At 38.9% G+C, this 20,305-nt stretch overlaps 1 protein-coding gene across 5 annotated transcripts in view; it reads left to right on the top strand.

Annotated features, from left to right (window-relative positions):
- The window catches only part of GRM1 (glutamate metabotropic receptor 1), a 184,738-nt gene that overhangs the window by 106,672 nt on the left and 57,761 nt on the right, over positions 1–20,305 (top strand). For all 5 annotated transcript variants that reach the window (XR_008430133.1, XM_053938910.1, XM_053938911.1 and 2 more), the window contains exon 3: positions 6,513–6,748. Coding sequence is in view for 4 of the 5 variants with exons in the window: in XM_053938910.1 (XP_053794885.1) it covers positions 6,513–6,748 (236 nt within the window). In the remaining variant the exon portion in view is untranslated. The remainder of the gene's footprint in view (positions 1–6,512; positions 6,749–20,305) is intronic.

Below are 20,305 nucleotides of genomic sequence, written 5' to 3'. Positions count from 1 at the left end.
AACTGGTAAATCATACCCATCTCTTCCTCTGTCACTCGGATCTTTGACATACTCTTCAGTCTCTAGTTGATGGGAGGTTTACAGCCCACAGTGCGCTAGTAGTGCTGTGTGAGTTCTCAGTCTAAAATCTGCGCAGTCTGGCACCAAATGCTTTTCTTGTACCTTTTTTTGTGTGTGCATGACATTGTCAAGGCAGCAGTCTTCTGTTTACTTTTTGCTTTCTAAAGCGTTCCTAGAAGGCGCTTCAGGAGTTTTCTTCTCATGCTTCCAGTATGCATATTCCCATGCTTTCAGCTCATTTTAGTCCATTCTATGATTGCCATTCTATGCTTGCATATTATCACCTGTTTGCCTTCCTTTCAGCTGAGAAAATTTAGTGAACTTGATTCTTCTGGTTTTGAGGAGGTCAGTCAGTTGTCAGCAGGCCTCAGGTTACAGACTGACAGTACACAGCCTTTCAGCCTGCTCTTGCCAGCAGTGACATACAGGCTTATCTGTAGCCATGGGATTAATTTCCTAATGTTGTTAGGACTTATAATACACGTAGAAGTAAAACTCTGCTTTCTAAAAATTCCTGGTTGGCAACTAAAGAAAGGTCTCCCACCCTTCAATGCAAGTGTGTAATTCTGGTGAATTAGTTAAAGTGCAAAAAATGGCCTTTTGTTTCCCATGTTTGCAACAATACTCATTAGCAGTAATGATCATCACCCTTTAGCTGACATTGCTGACTGCTGGGATTGACTGACAATGCATACGCCTAAGGAGGAAAGTCACTTTGTGAGTTGCTGACTTGTGACTATTGGACAGTCTCAATTTTCTTTACATGGCATCTTCTGTTTAAAGCATGTATTACACAGACACTGAGTATCTTTGGTAGTGCTCCTTATTGCTAGAGAATAGGCCCATCCTCTTTCATAATAAGATAATTTTTGCTTCATATCAGGCTGGTGAAATAAAGAATTCTTAAAAAAAAATCTATTCCCAGAAGAAAGCAGCTGAGCAGTCAGCTACTGTTCATGAGTAACTCTGGGCCTGATTCTGCCACCTATGATCATAGCCAGTGGCAACACTGATTTTTTTTCCCTATGAAATTATTCCACTTGCCACACCTCTGCTTTTTGGGTTGGCCTTATGCTGAGTTCTGTTTCCATCCATTCTGCCAGTAAAGAAGCGGAGATGTACAACTCTTGCATGCAGACAGGAGAATGTGTGCAGGATTTTCCAGTGGGATGCTGTCAGAAAAGACTTTTATAAAATGAGAAAGTGAAATTTGCAGGTTTCCATGTCTGACCAGTTCTGGAAATTGAGACCACTGGTATTTGCCAGAATCAAAGAACAAATTATTTAAATGCTATTTATCACTATTTTGGGTTTTGTAGCATTTTGAAATACCCCTACATACGCAGTGTCTGAGCCTCTAAAAAAGCAGCATCTGAGTACTACACAGAAAGACAGTTTTGCAAAAGCATTTTCCAATTAAAATGTCCAGCCTTTTAAAAATATGTATATAATCGAGCATAAAATAATTGTTTATAAAAATACAGATATTAACATATCCACAAAATGTCGTGGCACTTTATTGAATGTTGAATTCTCTGAGTGGTGCTATCCTTAAATGCATTAGAAGTTTGACAGAACAGCAGGCCAGCTGGCAGCCTTGAGAGTGTGGCAAGAAGGAATTCAGCACTGGGATCTGCAGGGATATATATTAACATGACAGGGGAGGTGTACTGACGTGGACTTTAGTTTTGTGAAAGGAGGCAAGGCAAGAAAGTAGATTCTGAGCCTGTTACAGTCACCTAGTTCCCTGCCAGCCTGTTTGAATGGGATATCTGCAGGGAGCTACTGTGAAGGTTGAATACTTGAAACTAAAGAGATAGAAATTATGTTAATATGATTGATTTATTTGGTTTTATAATGGCAAGAATATCTACTGTAGGCAGAAGGATTATTGCAGAAATAATTCATTTAGCATTTAAAAGGGCTTCTTGGTCTTAATTCCTTCTCTTTTATAACTTGTCCATAGAGAAAGAAAATGTCTCATAATGAATGAAAACTTCTTAAGAAAACATAACCTCCGTTAATGCAAAGGGAGTTGCAGCTCTCCAGTCAGAGGACTCTAAATCAATTGCCCTCTATAGCTTTGGTCAGTCAGATCAAACCATTCAAGGGTGCAGGGATCAAATTGCCGGTAAGTATCCGTGACTAACAAATGTACTTCATTTTCTTTGCCTGTGAAAGGATACTAACTCGACAATAATCACAGGGAAAGCAGTTCTCATAAACAGTAGTGTGTTTACTTTTGTGGGTTTGCCTGTTTGGAAAAAGCATCTGGATGAGTAACTCTCTGAGCACTGTGCTGAGAAGCAGAGCTGCTGCTGCATCACTTAAGAGTTAAGCTCTGAAGAGATGAAAATAGAAAGGCTGATTGCTGGTTGTCTCATCAGCCCTTGTGAAGAGCAGCTGACAGTATTCATGCTTGGAAGAGGAGAGGAAATTGGAAATCCATTCGATTTCTCCCAGTGTTTCAGTCACAAGAATATATGGGACTGCAGTTCAGAAAATACAGGGAGGCTAAGATGCTTAAGCCACAATTCAGTGATGTCCATTGTTACATATTAACAGAACAGTAAACTGAAAAAAATAGCTTTGTTTCTTCAAATTCCATCTGTGACAGTGGGAACTAGGACTTCCAATCCTCTGGGGTAGCTTTGAGCTTTTTCCCTTTCCACCTGATTTTTGTTTGAGTGAGCATTGAAACTTGGATTTGGCATCATTAATGTCAGCCACCAGACTGGGACTTGGACCAAGAGCAGCTTGCAGAGCATCAGTGACCATTTTGACTGTGATAAACACCACAAAACCATAACAAAAGCTGTTCTTTTTCTCCTAAGAGCAAAAAGAGTGGTTGCTAGTTTGACACCCACATGCTTTTCCCTCCCTCACTGTTTCTGTCATCACACTTTAAACTCCCTCACAGAGCTTCAGATCAACAGTTGCGCAAGATACCCAACACATTTCAAGGCTAGCTTGTCACACGCATGGACACTTACCAGGGATGACAGTGTGGGTAATGGATATTGGGCCACCTCCTGAAATCTGTAGCAAAGGCACAGAAAGACAGGCTAGCAAAAAGTGCTGTGTGTAGTGCTACTTGCTATTCAGCAGGATGAAAGGAGGATAGTAGGTGGAATGTACTTATTCTGACAACAAAAGAATAGTATGTGCTTCCTATTTAAAATGAAATTTCATTTTTATGTTGACTCAGCTATTGGTCTTGTGATTCTGTCACTGACACCCTATCATCTGACCATCAGAATCATGCAGTTACCCAGCAATAAATTTTTTTTTTTTTTTCCCCACCATCTTCTGGACCACTATCCATTTATTCATATGACACCAGGGGTGTAGTCCTTTCAGACAATCTTTTTTTGACATGTATATAAACAGCAAAAAGGAATCCAGAAAGATGTTATAAAAGGATCTTGGGTCTCTAATAATCCTCCTACAGCTGCAGGTAGGGCTGCACATCCCACTCAGGGCAAATTTCAGCTCAGTCAGCCTGCAGCTGCCAGGATGGCATGGATCCCCTAAGAAACCAGAGGATTCCTCTTTGCTTCCTTGACTTTACTGAAAGTAGAGCAAAGCTCCCATATGAGCTTCAATACCTATGAACCTTTTTTCTTTGATTCCAGGGCTTTTTCTTCACATTTTTGAAGATAAAACTTATCAGACAGATTTAACAATTTGAAGAAGTTGAAGAGAGAATAAAAAATATTTGGGGCCAAAAAGAGACAAAGAAACATTAGGTGACAGTCTGTGTTCCAGTTTAGGGGAACTTTTCAGTGAATTGCCCTCAGAGAACTCAAAATACATTTTCTCTTGTGTTCCAGATTTGCTCCGTTTTGCCTTCAGAGTTTATGTGGCCATTTTCCAAGCTAAACATATTGGGAAAGAGGAGAGGAAAAATAAAGATTTATTTTTTGGCTAGTAGGAGTCCAAGCAGTAGTGAAACTAACTCATTTCAACAAGGTCTTGTAAAAAAATGGCTCAATTTACTTAATTTTTGTGTCTTGCTAATGTTTCTGCTTGAGTCTACCATTTGAAAACCAAAAACACTGTGAAAAATAATGAGGTAATTATGCAATTAGGAGTTAATTACTCATGCTGTCAGAATGATCGCTTTCTTACTTTTCCCCCACATAAGAAAAAATAAATATTGTGTCTTTTTCTCCTCTCTAGTAAAAATTTCCATCTTGAATTATGTGAAATCCAGAAAATTAATTTTCATGGATTTACCTTTGTGTAGGTTATCTAGATCAGGATTACCTAGACCATGGTCTGTTATGAAGTAGTCTGGGGAGCATGGTACATTTTATTATTTGTCTTCAGCATATGGACAAGTGAAGAGTGGGGGGATGCAGAGATGCTGAACCATGGCATCTTCCCCTCTCCAGAATTTCAGGAAGTCTGCTTGGGCAGGGAGCAGGGATGGACAAATTGTAGGTTTTTAACTCTGTGCACCCCTGTGGCAATTCAAGTGCAGCTGTCAGGCCAAAATTGAGCCAGGTGGGTATCACTTGGGCTGTATTGGTACAAGACACTGAGTAACCTGCACCCCAGGCTGTGGGAAGAAGTGACCAGCAGCTTCTGCCAGGACCAGCTTGACAGAGAGATTTCCAAAATCGCTGTCTTCCTCCTGTGACCTACACCCTGCATCTCCCCCAGCTCTTTGCTTTCATACTGCATTTGAAATGCAACAGGCACACACATATATCTCATGCTGTATGCAGATATTTGTCAGCAGTTTGTAAACTCAGAAATTTTGTGTGATTCTTACTGGAAGGCCTTGGTAAAGGGGGAAACAAAGAAGAAATCCTGCCTTGAAGGTGCCATGGAGTGCTATCTTAAAATAGTGTTTTGTGAGATCCTGAGACTAAGTTGAAAGGAATATATTGATTACTCTGCACTGCCAGATGCCCCATGTCTCAAATAACTTCTGTAATAGAGGAATGTGTTGTGTTTTAGATGTGGAAAGAATTTACTACATGGGTTTTCCTGTATTTTCATGGAAAACTGCCATTTTCTTTCTGGGTGCTTAGAGCAGAGACGCAGCACTTAATGTGAATGCCAACTAAACCATGCAGCTGTTTAGTCTGGTGGCTGAGGACCAAAAGCTCACACATGTGCAGTACATAGTCACTTTACAGCTGTCTGACCAGGACTGTGACAGAGCTTGCTACTTCAAATCATCTATATTTTCTTTTGTGGAGACCCAGGCACAATTGTGCTGAATGTCTCATAAATGCCCTCAGCTGGTAATGGTCTGCACCACAACACTTCTGTCAAGGCTGTGTGTAAAAGGCTTCTAACAAGGACCTTCTTTCAGTCTGTCTGGAATTCAAGATGCAACCCTCTTTTGGGTGAATCTGAGACTTCTCTTAGTGGTGAATTGCATTTTTTCTCTTGAGCTCTTTGCTGCTGGAAGTGCTTCATTTGTCTGCTATTCAGAGAAGCAGTGCAGCTGATTTGATTCTATGTGCAATAGACCTATATCTGAGGTGCCAGAAAAATCTGTTTCTCTCATTACATGCCCACATTTTAAGATTAAGCAATAGCTGACTTATATTTGCACTTAAATTAGACAGTAAAAGCACTGTTCTTAGGGGATGCTAAGAACTGGAGAATGACACTAAATCAATGGACTCCTAAAGAAGGAGAGAAAGAACCAAAGAACTAAACTAAAGCTCACTTGCTAAGCCAAATGGACTTTATTCAAACCTCTTAAGATAGAATTTCCATGAAATAATGTTGTCAAGAAAGAGCTTTATCTTGAGTTTTCAAAAGAATCTTACATATGAACAAACAGGGAAGTAAAGTAGAAAGCCATTCTTTCTTAATTAAAAAAAAAAAAAAAAGAAGAAGAAAAAGAAAAAGAAGAAGGATGAGGGAAAGAAAAAAAAAAAGCATGTTATCACAAATCCCATGCAGTGGGAGAATAGCATGTTGTTTTCTTTTTAGTTGGGTGGAGTAGTCTCACTCTATTCTCTTCCAACAGAATGCAATTCTCACATGTTTGATTTGAATTGCTCTTCTAGCTGTATGATCCATGCAGGCTGAGGTCTATTTTGAAAAAAATCCAGTATCCTGGCTTGTTTTTCTATTCAACAGCAATAATTTTCTCGATTTCCACCTCTTACAGGACAGCAGAAATTAAGCAGAATCTCTTCAGTCACAGGGATATCACAGCACAAGCTATGCCTAAATAACCTTTCCAGAAGGACATGGATAAAACCTCATTATTCTGGATGAGTTAATGAGGACTCCACATGAAATCAGTCAGACTGCTCATTACAAGTCACTATCTCTCTGCTTTCTCTGCCTGAATTTTACATCTTTAGATTCCCCATTAATCACTGCTTTCCAAGGGTGCCGGCCTGCCTTTGGCTCGTTGCTTTTTCAAAACCAGCTCTCTGTCTTTGTGTAATAAGCGTTTTTTTGCCTCTTTTCAGTGACGGCTGGGCAGACAGAGATGAGGTCATTGAAGGCTATGAGCCCGAGGCAAATGGAGGCATTACTATCAAGCTGCAGTCTCCCGAGGTGCTGGCATTTGATGACTACTACCTGAAGCTGCGGCTGGACACCAACACCCGCAACCCCTGGTTTCCCGAGTTCTGGCAGCACAGATTTCAGTGCCGCATTCCAGGGCACCCGCTAGAGAATCCCAACTTCCAGAAGAATTGCACTGGTAACTTGTCAAACATTTTAAATATTTGTTCCGGTTTTTGAATCCGTGCTCTGGCAAAAAGTTTTCTGTGGTTCTGTTTGGGTTTTTCTTGTTGTTGTTATTGGCTTTTTGTTTGGTTTTTTGTTTGGGGTTTCTTGTTTGTTTGGTTGTTTTTAATTAAATGTTTGTTGTTGGAGTATTTTGTTTATTTTGTGAAAAGAAAGATGGTGACCTCAAGTTGTACAGATAATGATCCCAGCTCTGGTGGGAGTATATCTGGTGCTGGTTGCACAGCCTTCTCTCAAGTTCTTTAGTTCTGCTCTGTTATAGAGTGACTTGTTCCCCTTTTATGTTTTAGGCCTATGCTAATTCTGAGCGCCCAAGTTTGTAATATGGCTTGTAAAAAATAAAGAGCGATAAAATTTTAACAAAAATAAGAATAAATTTATACTTTTTTTCTTCAAAGTCAGGTTTTCTGATCAACTAAGGAATCAGGAAATTCACAGACAATATTATGGCAGAAAACCAATTTTAAGGAAAATTGATGAGTTTTAAACTTGACCAGTCATCTGCTTTACCTTTTTTTTTCTTTCTTAACCCATTAAAACATATACAGTTTGTTTCTATTATATAGCATTCACATAAAAAGCATGTCTTACACATGGAAGTAACTTACCTCATAGCAAGGGAAATGTAACTGTGCATAGACAGTTTTTCTCTTCCATTCAGAATCTGAGAAAATGAACTAAAATAGTAAGAGTAAATTTATTAGTAAATTAAATGGGAGATTATTACATTTCTGTGAAATACTTGCTGAATGATTTTTGCAAATATTTTGTTTGTAGTTTGCAAATATTTAATTTGTAGTCAAAAATGTGTGCTCAATAGTAAGGAAGTTATTTTCTTAGAAACAAAACTAATGAAGCCTTACTTTTCATTGATTTCTGTCATATTCTTTACATTTTGACCTCCTGTATCCCTTAGCAGTAATCTCAGTTGGTCTTCTCATGCTCTCTGAGCTGCATTACTATAGTTTCTAGTTCTTCCCTTTTCTATCAGTAATATTTCCTATAAGGACTTCCACAGTACCTTTTGTTTCTCCCCAGTTCTCCTATTCACCATTGAGACACATCACCAAATGCTGTCACTGACTTAAAACTGGCCTGATGCGCTGACTGGCAGCCAGGCTGGCCTGTCTGGGTGCTGGAGGACTAATAGCAGGCCAGACAGGCTAAATCCATATTGAGTTTATACCGATAATTTCTCCTCAAATTAGTTACTAACTTTGGACTTTACCAGAGTATTGATTTTTTTTTTGTGTAAACAGTTAATCTGCTTTAGAAATGCTTCAAATCAGACAAAGAAGTTGATATAGGCCAACAGGGGCAAAAATTGCTAAGGAGAATTGAATGATTTATGCACAGTGCAAATGCACAGCCTTTTTTTTTAAGCAAAGAAACTTAAAATTGCATGGTTTTGTTCATTCCATTTACACAAATAAATTTCGTGCTGATGAACAAAGGTTCAATTTCAAGACATTTCAGCAGCTGTTATAAACATGAGTACTTTGTTATCCAGCCTTTCTTTGGTTATGAAACTAAAAACTTGATTGTGAACCATCACAGTCACCCTTTTTCTGGTGGATCAAAGGCAAGGGAACTCCCCACGTGGTGACTTCAAAATGTCAACGTGGGGTACTTCTGCACAGAATGTGTAGGTGAGTTTTCAGACAGTGATTACTGTAGACTATAAAATTGTACTTAATCAAAAAAAAAAAAAAATAAGGTTAAGAAAATCATGGAAGAAAAGCAGTGGAGGCTATTTTATTAAGAAAATATCTCACCCCAAACTTTTCAGGATATCCCAGGTTTGAGATCACTGGACGTTGGAGAAGTTCTGAAGAGGTATCATTGCATGCCTGCCCAGTGTTCTGGGTTCTCAAGGTGTCAGGGAGCACTAAGTTCTGATAATACTAGTGAAACACAAAATCATTTGTCTACATTGGTAGACTCTGACAGTTAATAGCGTCAAGTCAGGCACTCAGACATCTTTCCTTCCTCTAGAAAGCTGTCCATTTTTGCATGAAACCTCAAAATATGTGACAATTCTTAGGCTTTGCTGAAAAACAATCAGCTCTTAAATTTGATGATGTACCACTGATAACCCTCAGGCTTATCACACACAACTAAAAAAAATCCATAGTCTCAAGACAACAAAGGGAAGCATCACAAGGTATCTTTCCCAATAATGACATACCTACAGAATCAAGAGATCTCCATGTCCCCAGGAAATCTGTGGGGGACTTAACTACATAGATCTGACTGCTGACTGTCTGGCACCGCCAAAGCTTTCTGTGAACATATCTTTATCTGACATTTCTAGAAGGTTAAGAATATCACTTTAAATACTAGCAGCTTCAAAGCTGTTTGGTGGAGACTTTCTCTCCAAGGATGTCTAGTATGATAGTGCCAAGAAACAGCCTTCTTTATCTCTCACAGATTTGGAGGCAGGACTTTTCACAAACTCTCTGTTAAAATAAAGGGGTCTCTTGCCTCTCCCCTCCTTCACAAAGTATCTCTGTACACAAATTTGAAGAAGAAAATCCATGATGCTCAATAAACAATTATCACGAATATTTGAAACCCATTAAAATTGACAATAGATGATGTGATTTTTGTAGTACTACAAATTTAAGTACTGCTGCCACTTCTGTACCACCTAGGAAAATAATCAGTAACCATGACTGGTATCAAGCACCTGATCTCCAGTATATCTAAGAGCTTTTTCTCCTACCTCAATATTCCCATGAAAAGGCATGTAGGGCCATGCATCATGGAAAAAACTGAGTCCCCTGTGGTCCCAGGAGTCCATGCACATTATTAACAGGTGTTGTGACTATCTCTGGGTCATGACCTCTTTTGTATTACAGAAGTGCTCTGTTAGTCCTTACTGAGAACAAAACACACCCATACTTTAACATAGACAGCAGTTATCGAAGGCAATACTGCTCAAGTTTGTGTTCCATGTCTGGCGAGCTAATATCTCAGGAAACTATATTTAGAAAAAAAGAACCATGTAAAAAAGTTCTTGTGATAGGCAAGCATAGTGTAATTGTATTTACACAACAAGGGGTTTCCTAGGAGCAGACAGAAGCAAGAAAAAAAAAAAAGGCAGTGTTGTTCTTTGAATAACTTATTAAAATATATTCATAATATTTCAACCTATCTATGTTTTGAAAAGGAGATTAGTAGCAAAGTTCGTATCTGTTGAGAATTTTCAGTTACTGCCTGCCTATTATAATTTACTCACATACAATCTAATCAGTTTACTGAGTAATTTATTCAGAATTGCCACTGGCATGTGAGTTTCAATTTTTATCATTCATGGATAGGCAAGGACTTCTCATCAAGCAATTACAGCTGCTGCATCTGCAATTTCTTGGACCCTGTTACTGTTGAGTCAGCATTAGCTCAGGATTGCATACTCCCTATGAAGCAAGGGAAAGCTAGTTCCTAGAAATCTCCCTTCTCTGATGACAGGAATTACTACTGGAATTCCCTCATTCAGTCTCTGAGAAGACTGATGTTGTCCTTAAGAAATTCTCATATTACACTGAGCCCTGAATGTACATGCATATTTTGAGGGGAAAAAAATACATATCTGCTCTAAGCACTATTGGAAGGAAGCAAGTCCGAGTGTTCTCTACTCCATGAAGGCTGTAGGATGCCTAACAGTTTGCCACAATTTCAGAATAGCTCATCTGGATTACTAGAACTAAGTAATAGTAGCAAAAAATTCTTGGGAAGAGAAGAAATCCATCAAGACTGTTGCAGTTACTGCTCATTTAGATCATCCCTTCTTGCAAAAATTAAACAACTTACTTTTCCCACTTGGGTGGCAGCCAAATGAGTGGGAGCTCTTTTTGACTCATTCTTTGCAATGTTTTAGCCAAGTGCCTCTTGTAACGGAATGCCTTTTCCTATCCCTCTCTCCTTCCCTCTTTCTCCAGCTCCTATAGGAAATATTCTTCCTCAATAGGATTTAAGTATAGAAATTTTATTACATATGGATGTATTGGATCTGGCTGAGATTGGTTTAACTTTCCCCACAGCAGCCTTCATACTGCTGTACTTTGTATTGGTAGCTAGAAAAGTGTTGGTAACACACCAGTTTTTTCGGGCACTGCTGAGCAGCATTCACACAGCATTTAAGCTCTCTCCCACCCCATACCCCCACCCTCAAATGCTGGTAGGCTGGGAGTAAGCATGACAGCAAAACTAGTTGACTTAAACTGACTACAGTTCCCACACCATATGATGTGGTGGTCAGCAATAAAGGATGAGAGAAAGGATGAGAAGGTGGGAGAGTGTTTGTTATTAAAGCATTTGTCTTGCAAAGCAGCATGCTGAGGTTGTATTTCCCAGGAAGCAGCTGGACATCATCTGCTGACAGAGTTAGAGAATACAGTCTCCTTTTCTTCCATACATGGTCATTGGGGTTTTTTTAATCAAACTACCTTTATTTTGACCCATGGGATTTTAATTTTAATTTTATATATTTTTGTCCCCTGTCCTGCTGAGAAGGAGGAGTGAGAAAGTGGCTTGGTGGGCATCTGCCAGCCAGCTGAAGTCAACATACCACAGTAGAAAACACACATCTGTATATGGATATTCTCCTAGAGTTTCCTGGATATCTAGCATGGCAAAACCACTTCCAGTACAAAGTTGTTCTTAAATTGTCTGTGCCACTAGGTTACTTGTAAGGTATCCTATGTAGATGCTATATTCTGTAGGAAACAGACATTGTTTCCTACAGAAACAATGTCTTAGAACTCTGCATGGACCCCCGACACATAGCAGAATTCAGAAATTCACACCATTATTCATACCCTTCAGATGAAAAGTCAGAACAGAACAGAACAGAGTGTTTTAACTGTAACAAAAAAGTCTGTTTCTGAATTTGAGGTACTGTATCTGACTTAGGATGGACCTGACAGAAAGTTACCTCAGCACACAGCCTCAGGCACTGCCCCAAGAAAGAGTTCCTACTTATCTCAGTTCATTAGAAAACTCAGCCTTTTCTGCATTTTGCAGATTGTACACTGACTGCATGGTTAGATGATAGACTGTGTACGTCAGGCAACAGAGTTCAGATATTTTTCCAACAGACTTGTAGGATGTTTTCTCCTCCCCGATCTGATAGCCCAAATGGAAGTGTTTTTTGTTTTTTTTTTCCACACAAAAATACACTGGCTAATCTTTCTCTGTTGCATGTGGTGAGCCCACATAGGCCAAATTAAATGCAAGTCATACACAGAAATTATGTAAAACTCAGTGCAGTGCAAACAATTGTAGGGATGTCTAAAAGCTCTTTTACAGAATGCCTTATTCTCCTCCTGGCAGATAATACAATGGCTGGAGTTTATGTAAACCAGGTGGGCTGAGTCCTCCTCTACACCACAAGAAACAGCTATGAAATTGGTAATGGAACTGATGCAAATAACAGATTATGCTCACGGCAGTTCATCTGCTGGGACAACAAAATACATTGGTAGGCAATCAGCACAAACATTTTTCAATAGAGCAAAGTGGAACAAAGTGGGCAATTCATGATTCATTCATCGATTCTATTGATCTTTGTGAAGAAGGGTTATTTGTCAGTGAATGTATTTGTTGCAGATAAGAACAAGAAATGTAGATTTTTTTGCTCCAAAGGAAGTCATAGTCCAAGTTCCTTTTAGGATGCTTACTCATACTTTGGTCATGCCATAAGGATTGCTTTATTTGCTAATTCCTGTCTTGGCCCAAGAGAACTGCAAGCAATCAGTCTGAGTGCATCCAGAGTCACAAGGATCATAGAATCATTCAGTCTAGAAGGTAGCTCAGGAAGACTGTAGTCCAACTCCCTGTCAAAGCATGTTAAGTCATCAATTCAGACCAGGTTGATCAGGCCTTGAAAACCTCCAAGGTGGCACAGTGTCTGGGCAACCTGTTCCACTGCTTGAATGTGAAAAAGTTTGGCCTCATATCTAAAGAGAGAGTCTAAACCTCTCTTATTTCAAGCTATGCCTATCATCTCTTATTCTTCCACCAGACCTCACTAAGAAAAAACTGCCCCTCTTCTTCATAACCATCCCATAGGTATGAGGTGCTGTTGTAAGGTTCCCCTGCAGCCATCTCTTCTTTCAGGCTGAACAAGCCCGAGCCCTTCAGTCTGCCCTCAAAGGCAAGGATTGCAGCTCCAGATCATCTTGATGGCCCTCTGCTGCAGGTACTCCAGGTTATCAGTGTCTTTCTGTATTAGGGATTCACAAACCATATGCAATGTTCTAGGTGCAGCCTGATGAGTGCCAAGTAAAGGATGGTGGTAGATAATCACATGCCTCAGTCACTGGTTGTGCTGTTGTTACCATCCTGCTTACAGGACGCTGCTTGCCATCACTCCTGCCAAGGATCTGTATGTCCACCCCATTCTTGTGTGAAATTTGGTCCTAAGAAGTTGTATCTTTTCCCATCTCCTTTCTGCAGCAGACATAAACTTTCACCACACCTGGCCAGCTCTGAAAGACCACCATAAATTGTTATATTAAATCATGAGCAGAATATAATGATAGCAGAAGAAGCTTGGGAAGAAGACTAAATATTCCAGAAGAGTAATTTATGCTTTGGTATGAATAATGCAGAACCATACTTCTTGAGATAAAAATGTCAGGGAATACAGATTATTTTGTGACTCTAAAGATCTTGGACTATGCTTGGTATGGCCATAATCTGAAAGAGATGTGGAGCACAGTGCAGAGGTGGTTAAGGTATTAGAGACCCACACAGCGATACAAAAAGCAGCACAGTGTTACATGAACATACCAGCTCAAATAGTGTATTTATATCTGTGGACTATTATCCAATCATTTCAACAGTTGGTTCTGAAGTCAGGTGGAGTTGTTAGCCTCTAGTTAAGATTTCTCTGAAAAGCATCCCTAAGTGTTTGCCAGCATTATTACCCACTCATTAAAAAGTAACTTGTTTTATCCCAATCAGACACACAGTTCTTATAATTTTAAAGAAAAGTTTTAGGGGTTTTTTTCTGACATAGGATATCTGTGGTTTAAAAATGGTACTCCCCAGTTCAGTGCCCCTGCCAAAACTCTCCCAAACCAGATGCCACTCGCTTACTCACTCCTTCCCCTTCCTGGTCTAGGAATGGAGTTGAGAATTAGAGGCACAAAAGGTGGAAGTTGTGGGTTAAGATAAGAAAAATTTACTGGAAACAAAAATGAAATAAATGAACAACAGGAGAACAATAATAACAATGGGAGGTATAAGACAAAGGAACGAAGAGGTGATTTACATGAAAAACTACAACAGATACCAACCAACTCTTCCCCACCATACCACCTTTTCTCCCACAGGAGGAGAACATAAGAGAAAATCCTTTTCTCTCACCTTGGCAATGATGTAAGATGATATCAAATAACATTACAGTCTTGGCTACAGCCCCTCCCAATGATTTTAGCTGAAAAAAGGACAAGGATAGTAACATGTTTTTTAGAAGATCATGAGGGTCTCTGTTCATCCCTGTCATGATGGTTGTTTTTCTGGTTTTGTTTGTAAAGTTCTCCTTGACTGCATTTATTGCAACACGTGGGAAGACAGAAGACATCCGTCTGTGTATTCCCATCCTGAGACACAGTTGTACTTGGCCAATGCATCTTTCAGATTACATCCAGGCCACCAATAATGGAGTTCAGAGCTTCTCTTAATCATGAACTTTTTTCTCAAGACCCACCCTACTTTTAATAAATCTATATGAGATGACATGAGGTTCTCCTTTTCTCATCTCAGTGGACAATATACTCCAGATGTCTACTTGATTTTTCTACACTTTTCTGAAGGAGTGAATGCATTTCCAGTGAGAGCTGGTCTGAGTTGTTTCCAGAGTTGGACAAATTAGATCCAGCAGACATTATTAGGGCTCATCCTGCTGTGTCAGACAAATGTGTAGGTGTTTCTCTGAGAACATTCTTTTTATCTCAACATCTGCTGGGCTCCCCCATGGAGCACCTGTCCCATGAGATTTTTCATCAGCAGAAGCACCTACAGTAGGAATTACTGCCACTACAATGATTCAGAAAAAATAATTATAAGGGCTGTTGTGCACTCTGGCAAGTCAGCCACTGCTGGTAAATTACCTTTGTGGTGTATAGGAGACATATTTTTAAGCTTTTGAAGAAGGAATTAAGCTATTGACATGCCATAACTTCTTCAAAATATATTGTACATTTAGTATCCTGTGACTTGTCAGTGCTCACCTCTGCTTTGCATTCTTATTACGTATTTAGGTCCTGTATCAGACTCTTTCTTGCTCAGTATGAGGCAGAAGATCCTAGTGATCCCAGGACTGATCAAAGCTGATTGCAATTTCATTGGCACCTAGATCGAAGCCTACTGGGGACCACTTGTCTGAAAATATTCTAGTTGTTATCTTTCTCAGTCAAGTCTTTTTTACAGCAGATAAGACAGGAGAGTTGTAGTTTCATTTTATTTCCCAATGTTACAGGCAGCTTTTAAGACTTAAAGATGAGGAGGATTAATAATGTGCTTATCTGTGATAAATCATGTGGATCATTTGGAAAAGATGTAACAGCCAGGTTTTTGTTCATTTGGTTCTAGCTCTTTGTGTCCATGCTTGGAAAAAAACAGTTATATTTATCTTATATTTTTTATTTCCAAAAATACTTTTAAACCAGGCTGTCTATAAGTATACAATAAAAATAAATATCTTTCTTCTCTTGGGACCCATAACAAAAAAATGACATGTGCCTTTGTAAATGGCATAGAAGACAGTTTGCAGAACCATGCATATTTACAGCAGCATATGACAAAAGTTTTCTGAATCTACACCTACTTTTCCATTCTGGATTTTAACAATAAAAGCTTGCACTTCTGGGATTAAAAAATCCTCAGGTAGGCTTGTGACATTCACCCTTCTTCATTACATGGAAAAACTGATGGTGCTACTAAGGAAGAGGACACCTGAATCATGCTCCCTTGTGCCTCCTTCAGGCTCCTGTCTCCTGTGCCTAGAGAGAGACAGGGCCACTCCTGACTGCTCAGATTGCCACAGATGATTTAAACTTTTATCAGGAGAATGGTGAGGACAAAACCACACAATTAAAACAAAAATTGGCTTGTTCCTAGAAATCAATTGTTTGTGCAGGTTGCGCATCAGAACTATTAGCAGAGATATAAACATTTAACCAAACCAGAAAGTCAGATAAAATAACACAAGTAACTGATCTGAACACAAGGCAAACTGCTTTCTCTCATCCCCTCATGTATTTTATTAGATGATATCTTCCATTTCCTCATTTACCTGTAGGTGGAAAGTTTTAAACTCAGCTTGCAATTTTACAGGTTGTCATTACTGGCAGCATTACCCCATAAACACAGGTGCAAAGGAGAAGCAGGGGAGGCTAACGCATGTAGGCACAATCCCACATACTCACACCTGTCTAGCTGCAGACTAGAGATACTCTTTGCACACAAGGATATTTTCTGAAAAATAGCCAGTAGCATTCTTAAAATAAATGGGTTCCTCTTAAAAGATTGCGGACAAGCAGTGGCATAAAGAACAATAAATTATGAGCCTGAGTGGTAAAACCTAAACCATGAAAACTACAGAATTTCCTATTCAGAATATGCTGTATTAGTATCCACAGGGAGAATAATCTGATGGAAGGGGTGTGGTCTGAAAAGTAGTGCTGCTAGAATAAATCTCAGTTTTCCCATTCATACTGGGGTGTCTGTGGAAGTGCAGAAGTCTGCCTGTGTGGAGAGAGTCAGGGGAAAATGATAAGATACTGAGTCGACACTGGGTTGCTGGCTGAGCCAGAAATCCACCGTAGCACAGCAAGGCACTAGACCAGATGATTTCAAAATGTTTCCTTCAGCTGAGATTTTTGAGATTCATACAGTAGAAAGTAGCTTTGGAGGCACCAACAAGTTCAAAGCTTCCATTTAGCTCTGGATTCAGGCTCAGCTCTATAGGAATGAAAAAGCAGGGCTGTTTTCTTCGAAGCAGTAGCACTGTACACATCATGCTAGGCAGTGAACTGTCTACTTTCTGCAGAGGCCAGCTTAGTCTGGCTGCTTTTTCTAGGCTTATTTTGTCTAAAAATTCATACCGCAGGGCCCATTTTCTTGTGAGATCTCAGTTATTTGAGTGTTTTCTGCATTGTCACATTTGGCTACACCCAGGAAAACAAGAGGTGGGCTAAAATGGATGCTTTTAAAATTCTTTCAGATCAAAAAGAATTCTGCTTCTGTTTTTCTGTTGAATTTGACATGTGACTACAGATTATGGTCACTTATTTTATCTTCTGATTTGCTTAGCTCTAGTTTGCTGCTAGTCAGTGGTGCATTGTTCTTGTGCAGACATTGTTCAGAAACTCCTAATCTTAGCTTAGCTTTAAGAAGGATCATTTCTGTGATACTGAACACAGCTCTAGGCAGGTGTCCAGGTGAGGGGAAAATAAAGTGGGTCTTTGTGATCTGTGTATTTGTGATTAAATGATTGCCTATTGCAAGGGTTAAAGGGAATATGAGGGTGCTCATAACAATAATTTCAAAACTGCTTAATTTCACCAAAAACTGTGAGTGTACTCTGCCAATTTATAACATGGCCCAGCTGGTTAGGGTGGCCAAGACCACTTTGCAGCTCCTGAGCAGCTGCAGCATCTGGCTTTGGCCCTGGGAAGCTAAGAAACTGCATGTTTGCAGGATTGCTGTGTAGCCTGGGCTTTGCTCATTGGATATCCATGTGGCTCCAGGAAGCCAGCCCTTCAGACAGAGGCTGTCTTGTGCGAAGTTATGGACTATTAAAACCAAAACAAAACCCAAAACCAACAGCAAACTTGGCAAAGGAGAAATTTGGAGTAAGCTATATTTCTGCAGAAGTAAGGCACATTGATGTTCACGTTGATTTGTATTCTGACAGCTAATGCTGGTGGTTTTAATACCACCTTAGCATTAAGAACAGAAGTAAGGAAGAAGGTTTGTTCTCTTCGAATAATAATTTTAAAAAAAAGAAAGAAAAAGTCAGTAGTACTGGCTGATGGGTGGTAAAGACAAGAATTCTGAGGCCCTTCTAAAATCAATAGTGATTTAAAGCACAATAAATAATGGATATCTTTCCTGGCTGCTCTTTGTACTCATGCAGAACCACTGGAATTTAAGATAGGAAAAGACCAGTTATGCGAGCTAGTTTGTGTCCTACCATGAGGGGTGTACTTGGTCTATTAACATGAATTTTGACTCACACCTTTGAAGTCTTCAGAATCTCATGCCCATGCACTGACAACAACTGCCACTACTTAGACATTTACAAATCTAGATCAATGGAGGGAAGAGAGTTTGTGATTTGTTCCATTTTCTGTCTCCATGCCACATAGGAGCACAGATGAATATGTGTATTTTATTACAATTATCATATTTTTCCACTCTAATCTAGAGACCCCGACTTTTGTTTTGGGTTTTGTGCTGGTGCCATATATTTAACATATACTGAGAATAGAGCTCTTGTAAATTCCTTTGCCCCATTTGGGGGTAATACATTCTGTGGTTAATATGAAAGTTGCTTATTTTCAACTCTGAACCAGCATTTTCTGATGAAGATGCTTAAAATTAGGCTCCTCAAGTGCATGTTCTGAGACCTAGATAAATTGGCCTGATTTTTAAGGGTACTGATCTCCCATAATTTCTATGAAAGTCAACAGCAGCTAGAGAAGTTCTGGCATTAATCAAGTCAATTAATTAGGTTCCTGAATATATATTCAGGTTCCTAATTTAAGTATTGTATGGTGGATAATGTTCTGAAAGCTGCAGCACAATTACTGAGTTCCATCTCTTTCTTTCAGATAAGGTCTAAGGCTTCATATAAAAAGCATGACACCTGAAATATAATAAGTCCTATTTCCTGAACTTTCCATTTTTCTATTGTAGTGTGTTACAATGGAACATCTAACAAGGGTATCTGACTCAACCTTTTTTCTTTTTATTAAGAGTGAACACTTGATTAAAACTAGCCAAATAGCATAAAAGTATTCATACATTCCTTTACATTTGTAAATGAATTTGATTTTAAGTGTGTTCATTCCTGTCTCCTGTAAGAGTAGCAGCAACTTATTATCTGCTACACTTGTTCCAAATAACTGATCTGTTAAGAATAGTAGTTCTAAATATGTCTTTAATTGAGTGTGTGAGTAAGGCAGCAAGGTTACCTAGCTACCTAAGGGAGAGGGGAAGACTCAAGATTGGGATTCCTTTCTTTTTAATTGTTTCTCCCCAGGAGCTCAGGTCATGTAGAAAATGGTCTCTGTGGAATCCTGTTCTTAGAGAATCTTGGTCAGGATCCACATGGCACTGGGAGAGGGCTGTGAAGAAAGCAAGAGACAAAGGCAGATCCAAGGTCTCTGTGATAATAACTACATTAAATGATATTAGGATTAAATTGCTGCCTGAGGTCTTGGGAGCATGGACACTGCAGAATCTGAGAGTGACTCAGAGATAGTTTATTGTTGAACTCTAACTGACAGAGGTAGTTATGTGAGACACAGTAACAGTAACAAATTAAATTCTCTTCTTTCATATTCCCAAGAAAGGGGACAGAAGAAAAGAGAAAATAATAATAATAATAATAATAATAATAATAATAATAATAATAATAATAATAATAATAATCTCCACCACCCCAAAAAAACTGCCCAACAAAACCCATGATGCGAGATAAGAATATGGCCTCTGGACAACTGAGACAGATCAAAAGCCATTCCGTTCCATTCCAATCCAGTCCATTCCCACTGCTTGTGAATCTTCCATTAAAATAACTGTGCTGCTGCCTATGTCCTTTAAATGCAAAGGCTGAGCTGACCGTTCAAATGCCTTTGTTGGCATTAAATTTTTGTCAATTAATGAAATGATAAGATGGATTTCAAATGCTATATTAGGATTTGAAATCAGCATCTTTGTTGATTACATATACAAACCATTCAAAGAAAAATCTGGCATATTTTATTCCTGATTATAGAATGAAATATTAATTTCTAATTAAAATAGGAACTGGGAAATAATATGTTGCTGCAGAAGGTGAATAATAATTTCAAATAAGTAAAAGAATATATTGTGGTCATTTTGCAGGCAGACTGTACACAATCCAACATTTGAGGAAAACAAATTAATCATAATAACTATTTGTCAAGCTATCATAGTAATTGCTCTCTGTTTCAAAAAGAAAGATGCTGGAATCACTTCATATTCTCTTCTATGGTTTTTATTTTTTTTTTTTCTAGAATGAATATGTAATTTAATGTTATGTCCTAACTATCTGAATTAGCATAGATTTCTTTTAAGCCTAAACTGCTTCTGACTTGATGGATGCCCAAGTTTGGAATCAATATTTTATTGATTTCTAGTTTAAAGCCTTGTGTATCATGTTTGAGTATTTGACCATAGCAAGCCACTGTATTTCCATGTGATTTCCTGGTCAGTTCCATGAGTCTTCCAATATGTGATCACAGTATTT

The sequence above is a fragment of the Vidua chalybeata genome, chromosome 3 (assembly GCF_026979565.1).
Source record: "Vidua chalybeata isolate OUT-0048 chromosome 3, bVidCha1 merged haplotype, whole genome shotgun sequence".
Classification (NCBI taxonomy): Eukaryota; Metazoa; Chordata; class Aves; order Passeriformes; family Viduidae; genus Vidua; species Vidua chalybeata.
This window is presented reverse-complemented; position numbering and strand designations above follow the sequence as displayed.